General features: G+C 33.0%; 1 protein-coding gene across 1 annotated transcript; it reads right to left on the reverse strand.

The window, feature by feature from the left end:
- Window positions 1-1,023: 1,023 nt before the first annotated feature.
- LOC105136901 (WW domain-containing protein) lies at window positions 1,024-7,725 on the reverse strand. Its single transcript, XM_011042406.1, has 12 exons — window positions 7,522-7,725; window positions 7,385-7,419; window positions 7,211-7,292; window positions 7,026-7,104; window positions 6,263-6,459; window positions 5,896-5,952; window positions 5,336-5,495; window positions 4,576-4,792; window positions 4,137-4,244; window positions 2,384-2,509; window positions 2,206-2,257; window positions 1,024-1,791 (listed from the first exon to the last, which is right to left on the reverse strand). Exons 1-12 carry the CDS (start codon window positions 7,627-7,629, stop codon window positions 1,639-1,641), a joined length of 1,374 nt encoding a protein of 457 aa, XP_011040708.1. The 5' UTR covers window positions 7,630-7,725; the 3' UTR covers window positions 1,024-1,638.
- Window positions 7,726-12,334: the final 4,609 nt, after the last annotated feature.

Consider the following 12,334-nt stretch of genomic DNA (forward strand, 5'->3'; position numbering starts at 1 on the left):
TTTTATTTTGAGTCCATCGAGTGTTGATTGATTTGCGACATGTTGATTTAAATGAAACAAGTTTTGATTTTTTAAATGATTTTTTTTATTATTAAAAAAATCTTTAAACAATATTTCGAATTGACTCGTCTAATGGGTTATGAATTGATTTATATTTCATAACTATCACAATTGCTTTCTTACAAGATCTATTGGTTAGATTTTGTTTCTTTAGTAATTGAGTATTGTAGATGTTCAATTTTATTGTTAGTATAAGCTAATTTTGTTATTAGTATAGGCTATTTGTGTGTGAGTCTCTGTATATTTAAACAATTGTTATGTGCTCCATGACGGTGTTGTTTGAATTCTTATATCATCCACCGTTGTCTTATAGAAAACTAAACAGCACATTTTTCTTTCTAATCAACGTTTTGAGTTTAAAATCTTATCCTTAAATTGTATTTTTTCAGTGTTTTGTAAAGAGATATAAAAAATTATAAAAATATATTTGGTTGGTGAAAAAATTAAAGATGTAAAACAAATTTATCTCTAAAATAATTTTAAAATAAATTTATACCCTTTCAAAACAAGTACCAAAAAAACATATCCTTTCTGTTTTTATTATTCCTGTCACTTATATCTCTAGATATTAAGGTGGCATAAGTTTAAAATTGGGATTGCTAGTTATTGAGTTTATTTTTTTACCAAGCATAGAGCAACTATTTTATCTTGGGGAGTGTTCATTACTAGGACAAAAATGAGATTTGTGATTTGCATGAATTCCTTTGTTTGTCGTCTAATCTTTGTTTTGGTGGCCAGCTAATGGAAATTATCACTGAACCTTCCTTCCCACCGTCAAGAGCATCGCGCGATCATAGGTTCTTGGAAAGCTAGTAATTTTGGGTCCACCATGATGAACAACTTCTGGAATATGGACAGAAGCTTGGTAGGGGAAAAAGGAAAAGGTAAATTCTACTTTCCTTGCGTGGGGCATGGGCTAATTGTTTTTTGCTCCTCATCTTGGTTATGCTTTTGCCATAATAATTGTAGGGGAAAAGATGCTGCCGGGGATAACATTATCTTATTAACATTAATGTTTTTGTCCACTAAGAAACTCGTACATGTGAGAGTTTAATAAGACAAATACAGGGCAAGAGATTTACAAGACTAGCACTAGAATACTGGCAACATTTTCTAAACCACAATTAAGCTGCAAAATCTATGTGATATTGATGCTGGAGCTAGTTCTAGTCCAGCAAATCTTGTGTAAAATTCAGGCATGTGTCAAACTGAAGACATTCCTTCTCTTTTTTCTACGTTTTGTTTCAACTGTGCAGAAGTCCTTTGCACCTCGTATAAACTTCCAGTTCAAGATGCTTGTGTTGGAGACAAGCTTAATTAACCATAACAAATGATATATTTGTCGAAGAAAAGTCAAACGACTAGGAGGTATCAAACTATCAATCAGCCGGTCACAAATACAAGAAGCTGCCTTGCAGAAAGTCCCAGTTACTTGTAGAACTAGAACGATCATCTATTTGTTGTGGTTCCAGTAATGTTGCAGAAGAGAACTCTTCCATGCAGTGCTGCTGCACCACATATAAAATTAAGGATGAATGCACCAGAAGGAAAAAATTCAACTCCGTTTACATAGGAACCTCAGTCGGCATCTCCAAGACCATCACTACCATCTCCTCTCTTGGATATAGGCATGTAAGGAGAGCTGGATTTCTTGGTTTGTGTAGCGACCTCAGCATTCTTTCGCAAGACAGCTCCTGGTGATGGGTATGGTCGCTGTTGAAATAGCGGACCCTGACATTCAGAGGCATAAAACCACCAAAAAGTGAGTACAATACATATATGCTATAAAGCACATACAGCATGAATATTTTCATCTCTGTGCACAAACATGTGCGAATTTGGAGAGAAAGGGATAGCAGTACATGCATGGTGTCAATTTTAATGTTCTTGGAAAAAATACCAGCACGTAATTGCTGACCATATGCTGGGCGATTTGATATTTAGCAGAATAATTTTGCAATATACAATCTCAAAGTTGAAGAAGACATTGGAGGTCAGGTGAAGGGGAAGGCATAATCACTCGATTGCCACATTATGACATGCATTGACCAGAATCAGCATAGCCTCCACCTTTATATTTAGCAGCATAATAACTCTCAGAAAAAGGAAAATGAAAGTTCATCTAGAAAAATAAAGTTTGCATACCGTAGCAGTAGTATCAGCTGCACGAGGCTGAACTCCTTTGAGGCCCACAACCCTGCAGATTGAACAGAGAGATGAGATTAATAGACTATTCTGGTACTTCTCCTTGTTTACATATCTAGGAAAAATTGTCCAAAGAGGAGATCAGTGATGGGCATAAAATAAACTATTCATCACATACCAGCCACCACGGGGAGCATCTGAATAAGAGCTCGGATCCATGGGGTCCAACTCATCATCATCATTGTAGGCACGCTTTCTGCTCTCCCTTCTATTTCCTTTTCCCACAGGAGGTTTCCAATTGGACCTGGCAATTCAAAATCAATTACACATGCAAGCAAATAAACTTGTGTGCATAAGTGTGCATTTAATTTTATTGATTCTCTTTCTTTATCTTCTCTCTTTTGTTGTCAATGAGGCTGTGTTTGAAGTATAAGAATTCATCAAGCAAAAGAGCTGATTTTATTCTTAGGTGCGTTTGTTTCATTGAAAATGATTTTCAAGAAACCACTAGTTAAATTTTCTTGTATTTGTCATTAAAAAAGTTGGTCAATGGAAAACATTTTAGAATCAAAGAAAAATTTGGTTTGGTTTGGTTTCAAAAAAGTATTGTCCTTTTATTTTGGACAGAAAACACTTTCCGAAAGTTATGAAAAATTTTAAAATATTACATTATTTGCTAATTATATCAAATTTGATCCTGAAACTTTTGATTGCTATGTATATTTTGTTTTGAATATTTTTTTTTTCAATTTCATCCCTTGGAATTTAATTTTTATATTAACTTTAGTCCTCATTTTTATAATTATTATTTGCTTTTCCCTTATCATTTTTTAATTGAAATTTTTTATCTATCAAATTTAGTCTTCATTCTTTTAATTGTTACTTATTTTATTTGAAATAATTTATGAAACGGTAATTATTATTATTTTAATTTCTTCATCTTTCAATTTTTTTATTTTTTTAAATTTGATCTCTATTATTTTTATTATTATTTATTTTATTTGAGATAATTTATAAAATTATATTTTTTTCAATTTCATTCTTATTCAACTTTTTAAGTTGTAAGATTTGTTCCTCATTATTTTAATAAACTTGAAAAAAATAAAACATTAATAAGTTATTTTCCAACTCATTTTCCTAACATAACCAAATACTGAAAAGTGTTTTCCAACTTATTTTCCATTATACTACCAAACATCAGAAAATAATTCACTTTCTGGAATTCACTTTCCAAAAGAAAATACTTTCCAGCAAACAAACAAGGCTTTAATGTCAATTAAATTAGGTGACACGACTATTTCTTTCTTCGTAGTCATTAACAATAAAAGGCTACAATTGTCTCCTCATTCTTCCAACAGGTTTATATTTCCTCAAACATGTTAGATGTTAAACTGAAACTGTCAAACTTATGGATTGGGAGACAAAGATGTATAAAATAGTTTCCTTTGGTTAATTTTCCTGAATGCTGGACATCATCACCTAGACACCAAGACACTAACGTGGCAGGCATGAATTAATCCACCCCCACCCACAAGTGAACTCCCATTGCATGAGTTGTAGCTTAGAATGCTAACCCTAATAAAAGCAACAAAAGTGGGATAGATCAGTAAATAGTAATATAGTAACCATGTGCTCAGATGGCGTTGGAGTCTGCAGCTCAGGTGACTTCCACTCGCTCTGAACAAAATTACTCGGTTATCTCAAAACAGGAATGGTGTCAATGGCTCAGATTAGGAGATATCCATCTCGTTAACAGTTTTGCTTTGAGTGAATGCTCTCAAGACTAGAAATTGCATTCTTGGTTGATTGCATGAGAATTTGAATTTAAATTGTATGTAGGGTCATGGTCATTCAAAAAGTTAACTCAACAACAAAACCAAAGTCACTGAAGCAAGATGTGATCTCCAAGTAATTTAATTTAGATCAAGTACCTCTGTTTTGGAGCATTTTTTTCAAGATCACCCTTCGAATTTGCAGGATTCTGCTCCTGGTTATTCAAATTGGACATCATGTACTGGTATTGTGGTAGATTCAGAACTCTGCAATCCAATAGCATTTCGATAATATGTAAATAAATAATGAATCGTCTCAACGTGCTTTGCCTAAGACAATTTTTTTTTTTTTTTGGTCTCAAGCAATGCACTTTAAAAAATCTCCCAATACCGACTGCAACTTCAGCAGAAGGTGTGTCATCAGAAGATTGAACCATAAAAAGTTCAAATGTGAAAATATATGGGGAAAAAATGAAAATCAAACACAGAATACGTTAAGTTTCAACCACCACATATGCTTATGCAGTTCTTTTTTGGCACTCTAGTAATATGAAAGAAAAAGGAAGAGAACCCAGTTTATAAATTGCTGATGATTTACCGTGTGCAATGATTGCAGTAACCCCAAGTCTGCACAACACCGAGCCCCCACCCACCACATTCGATACATTTCTTTGGCTCGGATGATCTATTGTCCTGATTCCCACTAGAAGCATTTCCAGAATATGAGATGTGAGAGTGTTGTGAGGATAGCTGTGATGATTTTGGATGCTCCCATTGTGATACATGGGTCTTCATATTGTAGTAATATTTATGACCTGCACATGGAAAACAAAAGGCTTTAAGCACAGGGGGAAAGGGGAAAAAAATCTGCAAATAAGTCGAATGCTCATTTCTTTTCCTGATCTTCATTACTCTTCAGTGAAGTCCTACATGTTTATAGGAAATTTGTTGCAGTTCCACACTTTACAAAGGTTAACCACAAACAGAAAATTAAACAAATGATAAAGCACGGAAAAATCTACCTCAAAGTGATATAGCTCAAATTGTATAATATTAAAACAAGGAACAATCTAGGGGTGAGAGTGAGATGTCAATGCAAACCTACAAGAGATGTTAATTTGCTTGATAACCGAGCAGTCTCTTAACACCATCCTACTTAAACATTAGAACTTAGAAAAACTAGAAAATAAATGATTCAATCCATTAATGCCCCTAAAAAAGCTACTTGCAGAACTCTAGTTATATGCATGGTATTCAGGAACTACAAACTGTGACAACATAAATTTCCCCTCTCCCAGTCCCTCTTTACTTTTTTGCCTCACGTTTCATTTATATACAGCTGGATACTTATGGCATACCTGTAGATTCGTCCAATGTCTCCACCCAGTCTTCTAAATGAGGTAAAGGTGATGGAGTCCATGTGGTTGAAGGCATATCAGTTGGCCTTTCCCACTGGGTCTTTCCAGTGCTTCCATGGTAATAATATGAAGCACCACTAGCAGGATCCTTTGCTTCAACCTAATCATTGATAGAAATCCACAGCAGCATAAAAGAAGTGCTGGAAAGAATACGTAAGGATGCATAGGGCATCAAAACTTGGATACTCATAGGAAGTTGAAATTCGTTAACCCTTTATGAAGTTCAAGGTCAATACATTGCCGTTATATCTTATGCAATAAGAAGTGCTTGAAGCATATTAACTGAAATTCTCTCTCTAGGATTCTACTCTGAACATTAAGAACTGCAAAAACTAAATCTGAATTCCCCTAACACAAGCAAACCAGATATGAAACGGTAGGCATTTGGCAGGTTCCAAAAATTTCCAATGCCACAGTTCTCATGCAGAGATTGGCAAAGCAGTTTATCCTTAGACAGATAAATAAAAAACAAAAACATATATACAGCAATCAAGACACACCCATCCAGGAGGCAACTTCCAGATTTCAACAGCTTGAGCTGAACCAGTCTCCGACTTCTGCAATACAAAATTATGAGGCAATGTATTAAAGGACTAAAATAATAGATTGAAAGGAAGACATCAGGAAAAAAATTCATATTTGGAATGCACAAGATAGGTTTAAATGAAGAGAAACTTCAGAATTTCCAAAATGTTAAAAATAGCCAAGTAAAAAGGTCTTGAATTGTCAAAAAAAAAAAATTATCAGCACGATATCCTCACAAAGAGGCTTCTTTACGAAGGCTGCCTAAAACAAGTAGGGGAAAAAAGCCATGGGAAGAAGCAAGAAAGAAAGAAACAAGAGGTTCAAAGACCAAGAAAAACTTGCATTATCAGTTCTCAATGTATGGCCTTTTACTGTATCATCCTTCAGGAGACCCCTAGCTCTTAATTTCTGCTTCAGGAACTCTGGGAGTTCCTTTGTAGCCGACTTCTGTTCTGACTCGCTATCAAGGCCAGGCCTTGAAGAAGCATGATATGCACCTCCACCTGGCACACCGTATCCATTCCCAATTTCTACATGATCTGCAGAAAAGAAAAGGATTAGACCATCTGCCCACAAAATATCCCGAGTTATTCACTTTGTTGTCAAAGTGATGTGCTATAAAAAGAAGCATAAGCAACTCAAAATTGAATGGTTGTCTCAAACAAAAATCGCGTTGACTTCCATTAGTTAGAGCATTGGTAAATGGTTTATTTTCAAGTCAAAATATTTCCTCGAACCAGCAAGAGTTTATTCAGTGGCCATCAAAAACTTTGAGATTTTTATCAACCTCTTTGCATGCACATGTCTGCACAAGTATTCCCAGTTTTTCCTCGTTATCTGATACCTTCCTTAATAGGTCTACAATCATTTTAGTTTCCATTGTAGTCCAGCACTCTCACTAATGACACGACCAGCTTCCACTTCATCAACAGTCTTCATCTTCCTTTCAGACAGAAAATTTAGCCTCACAATATTCCAGGAGTAAATTCTCTATGGTTACACACACAAAACAAGCTCTCTATATTCAGAAACAGGACGGAAAAAAATCAAAATAAAGATGCAACCATATACTATAAAAAAAGAAAGATTGTAATACATTATCAACCTTCTTCAGCACCAGCAGGCTTCCCACGCTTCAAAGCCATTTCCGAGCGATGTTCAGTAGCCATCTTCAGTAAATGTTCCTACAATAACATCCATAACAGTAAAACGAAATGCACAGCCCATTAACAATCCCTCAAAATAAACCCTCAAACAATCGTTGAATCACAAAACATTCAAACTTCAGACCTTTAAAGCATTAGGGTCTATCCTTTCACCGAAAACATCAGTATTGTCCTTCGAAGGTGCTCCACCTTCACTTTCTGCATCTCTAAAAAACTCACAAAAACACACACACAATTCACAATTCATTGCCATTCTATTTTGCTTTTTAAACTACCACTAAACCAATAAAGCACCAACCTTTGGCCTTGAATGACTCTTTGTGTCTCAATTTCCTATCAAAAACAGAGAAATTAAAGCAAACCCAGATGAAATTTTTTTTAAAAAAAAAGATGGGAAACAAAGAAGAGGATGAAAGAAAGCAGAAAAACCCTTACTTGTTCACGCAAGAGTGCATCTTGAGCTGCAGTATCAATGTCAGTTGAATTGCTATATAGACTTGATGATGAATGGTAAGAAACTTGAGGCCCTGTATTTTCTCCCATCCTTGCTTCTTTTTTCCTTCTTCTATGAAATTGAGAATCCTTCTACCAATCTATTGTTTTTGGTTGAAGTAATTTTTTTTTTTTAATAGATTGTTATTTGTACAATAAGAAAAATCAAATTGAACCAAGATTCACAGGGATAAAATTATAAATAGGAACCCAAAAATTCTTCAGAAAGCCCATACAAGATTTTGGTTTGGGCCTGGAGACTTATTGTTTTATAATTAAGTAACCAAATTATTTATTTATTTATTTATTTATATCTTTTCCTGGATTGGAACATGGTCTATAAATAGTTGGTTTCATTTATCCTAGCAACTTCCTCATTGTGTAATATTATAACTCAAGCCTTTTAAGGGATTTTGTTTAGAGTTTTGGGAGATTTTTTTTTTTCTAAAGCTTTTAAAGATTTATTATGATTTTAGTGTTGCTATTAAGAATATTAAGTAATGTTTGATTGTTGTCTAAAGATAAAGACAAAGAAGACGAAAATAATTGAGATATTTTCTCTTGTATCTTCCCTTTTAAAATGATAAAAATTCATTTTAAAAATATTCTAAAAATATATTTATTTTATATCTATATGTCTTCCCCACCTGATAAGTTCAAGTCTCTTCTGTCTCTGTCTTTTGACACCAACCAAACATAATCTTTAGTAATTTCTTAGTTGACATGGTATTTAATTATAAATTTGTGTAAGTAATGTTTTTAAGGACCATTTCTTATTATTTCTCCAATTGTAAACTACTCTTAAATAATTCTTTACGGTTTTATTTTTATTTTTTACATTAAAACATCAAAACCATAAAACAAACCCTAAAAATATATCACCTTAATTTTTTTAATTAAAATAAAATTTTAAAACACATATAAAAACAAAAACTACCGCAATTCTACACTTACAAAAAAAAACTTAACCTATTTGAAGTAGAGATAAGTGTTTCAAAGAGAAGAATATGATAGAAGAGAGCAATTTCTTAAAGGGTCAAATGGGTAGCCCAACCCAACCAAACCCATACCTATATAATTTAAGATAGTTTTGGATCAACCCTTTAATAGCCCATTTAAAATCCGTACTAACCTTCATGGCCCATGGACCATTAAAAATAGCATGCGAGGCCCACTTTAAACCACGCAAGGGAACACTTCTATTTTAATTTATATTTTGATTTAATGAGTTGTCGATTCAACCGACAACTATTTTTTTCTACTTTAAAATTAAAAATAGTTGAATGGATTAAATACCGGCCGGTTTGATGTTCAAGAAGGACACGGTACACTCTCTTCGGTTGTTTTTTTTTTTTAATTTCAAATTCTAAGATTTATTATCTAAAATAATTTATTGAATTTATGCCAGTATACGAAATGTACTCTTAAAATTATTTGAATAAAACTTAATTTTGATGAAATTACATTGACATTTTCACATGTTAACGTATAAGACATCTTTTTTTCTCTTCATATTCTTTATAATTTTCACTGCTCACCTTTCACTTCGCATTTAATAGTAAAATATAGATTTTGTTTGGTATTATTTTTCAATTTATTTATTTATTTTTATTTAAAATATGAATTGAAAATTAATACTAAACAGGCTCAAAATATGAATATTTAAACTAATCCACATGTAACATTGTCGTCAAAACTAAAATGAGAATGCATTGTTAATGAATGAAATCAAGATCAAGAGCACTTGTGTTTAGAGACGGAGTTAGAAAAAAAAATTAAAAGGAGTCGGATTAAAAAAATTATTTTAAAATATTAAAATTTCAGTTATTTTATAAAAAAAAAACTAGGATAAATTTTCTTACAAGGGCCTACTTGTGTTTTTTTTTTTTCAATAGTGAATCTTGTAAAAGATTCTAACTTTACCACAAATATAATTTTTTATGTATAAGTGCGACTACTCTACTATTCCTGTGTATTCTTGCCCATTCATCATTAAATTAATTAAAGAGAAGACTATATAAAAAAATACCCGGTAAATTGCTTAAAAATTGCGATAATTTTAATTTTTAGATGCTTTTTAAAAATATATTTATTTTGATAAAATATTAAATTAATATATTTTTAATGTTTTTTATTATTTTAATATACTGATATTAAAAATAAAAAATAAATTTTAATGTATTTTTGGATAAAAAAATTCTTAAAAATCACTATGTACTTCAATACCAAACCCGCGATTACAATTTTCCCTTCTTGATTCTAGATAAGAAGAGATGATTCATGTTTATCTGTGAATATCTTGGAAGTTACTTGCACACATAACTTTCAAGGTGCGAGTTCATAATAAATCTTGAGCTTCTGTGCCCTAAAGACAAGACAAGAAGATTCCATTTAATTTTTACAGGAAATTAAAAAGGGAAAGAACGAGAGCCATTCAAAGAGACTTGCGTTTTGCTTTCTCTTGCTTCTCTCTGCCTTTATCCTTTTCTTGAGCTAAACGCTTAAGGTATCCATTGGTTCATCCATGTCCTCCAGGCAAAAACAAAAGTTTACCATCATTTTCATCATCCCTTTTGCCCTTACTGGCAGCCTTTTTATCCCAGAAAATAGAGATTTTTTTTGGGATTTGTTAAAGTTAAAAGATATGTTTATTAGTTAATTAATCTGAGATGGACCCTTTTTTAGTCAAAGCAATATGGTTTGCCTTTTCCTTTTCCTTTTCCTTTTCTCTTTTTTTTTTTTCTTTAAATATAATTTTATTAAAGGAAAGCAATATGATCGTGCTCGGTTTTTGACTCATCAACAACATATTATATGATGCTCGTGAGGCTGATAGACTACTCGAATAAAACGAGCAAGTGCTTTGCATAAGGAATAGACGAACTGGAATTTTGTTTTCATGCAAGATTAAAGCTATTGATCTAGGAGAACAATTTAGTCCACAAAGTTTCTGGAATTCTCGTTATCATTTTCATAGTTGCTGGAGACTCATCTAAAAACTTACTTGGAAAATAACTTTAGTTACCGAGTCATTTATTTTTATTAAAATAATATGGTAATTTTTTGTAATAATTTTGACTTGACAAAAATTATCTAGATCAAGTAAAAAAAGTAATCATAGTAATTAAATTTTAGTGATTTAATATCTCGTTTAGCTCAACTAAACATTTTAATCAAGTCAAACTAGGGTTAATTTATTAGTTCAAGAAGCCTATCATTTCCTTGAAATTTCAGCATGCAGCGGCGGTCATTCAAGTTTATTGTGAAATAACCATTAAAAGCGATAGATCAACAAGAAAATGAAACCAACAATTAACATTCATGTCAATATTTCCATGGAAGCGATAATATTACGAGAGCGATGGTCACATGCAGAACAGGTACCGTCCATGGAGGGCCTCTCGATGGCTCCGTGACAGGAGCTCTGAGACCTCATCCATCCTTGTACAAGGACGTTTGTGGGTCTCCCTTTCGCTTTCCTGTGCTCAACAGGCTTTGTTGGCGAGTCATCTGGGTTCCCAGTTCCAACCATGACCAGGTGCATTGCAAGTTTCCAGCCATGCCAAGCGCATTAACTATGATATCTCACTATCTCATTAAACTTCAAATTATTATTATTATTATTATTATTATTAATTATCAGGTGTGGATTTATAGCAAGATATTATGCATGGAAATAGATCATATCAAGATTTCGTAAAACAGGTGGAAAGTAATAGGCAATGGATTTTGATTCTATAATATCACATAATTAATTAAGAACGAAAAGAATAATGCTTTAACTTGTACTAAAATATTATTTGTGAAATTCAATAAATCCACAATTTTTAAGATTGATATGGTGCTTTCACAATTATGGCGCTAGTTAGAGTAAATAAATTTTAAAAGATAAAAAGGTTATTTTAATATATTTATAAATAAAAAATAATAATTTTTATCACCGTTTTAAATACCCTTATGAGATATTTGACATAGCTTTTGTTTACGTTGTTACGTCGTTTTTAAAAGTTATTTTAGTTTTTAAAAAATATTTTTAATGCATTAATATAAAAATAAAAGAATATTTTTTAAAAAATAATCCGCAAAACAATCATAAAGAACCGTTTTAAGTTCGGACGTGATATTGTAGAATTGATGGTTGGTGAATCGATCGATGAAGGCACCGGTGATTGACACCCATCATATCATCAATGACTCTAGCTCTACTCATAGGTAGGGGACCATTATGTAGATTTCACTTTGTATTTTTTTTTTTCTTTTTCTAAAAAGACAAAGAAAGAAAGAAATGGAGAGATAAAAAGGGACCAAATAAATATTCGAGGAGAAAACTGAAAGGTGTCCAGACTTCACACCCCCACTGTGAGGCCTAAACCGAGCGCTCGACAAGAGGCGCGAGGCAAGGTTCAGCCTAAGACTCGGGAGGTCATGCATCCTATACTCGGAAAGGTGCATCTCTCTGGGTGCGGGACAGTCTCGAAGGCATAGACCGAGGGTCTTTTTCTTTGCCCGTAAGATCTCGCGTTCGGTACTGTATACCCATATGATAGTTGTCTGCTTGCGTGAGACGGCCTTTTCTCCGTTTTCCTCCTCCATCCATTGTCTAAGCATTGAAGGATCCTTGCATCTCTACTCGATTTTTTTATTTTTTTTTTTAGCAGGTGTTCCTCCTCTCCATGCCCAGGAGTTCATCTTCACCGTTTCAACTTGGTTATCGATAAGAAAAGGTCTTGATTCGTTGATATCTTTCTAAGGCTAA

This window comes from Populus euphratica, unplaced genomic scaffold (assembly GCF_000495115.2).
Source record: "Populus euphratica unplaced genomic scaffold, PopEup_1.0 scaffold59.1, whole genome shotgun sequence".
In the NCBI taxonomy this organism is placed as follows: Eukaryota; Viridiplantae; Streptophyta; class Magnoliopsida; order Malpighiales; family Salicaceae; genus Populus; species Populus euphratica.

What these genes read in the sequence shown, in the direction of transcription:
- LOC105136901 (XM_011042406.1), bottom strand. Translation starts at nt 7,629, where the DNA reads ATGGGAGAAAATACAGGGCCTCAAGTTTCTTACCATTCATCATCAAGT. An exon ending in AGAGTCATTCAAGGCCAAAG is followed by an intron (nt 7,293 to 7,384) that starts GTTGGTGCTTTA and finishes TGAGTTTTTTAG; the next exon opens with AGATGCAGAAAGTGAAGGTG. An exon ending in AAAAATGCTCCAAAACAGAG is followed by an intron (nt 2,510 to 4,136) that starts GTACTTGATCTA and finishes TTGAATTGCCAG; the next exon opens with GTCCAATTGGAAACCTCCTG.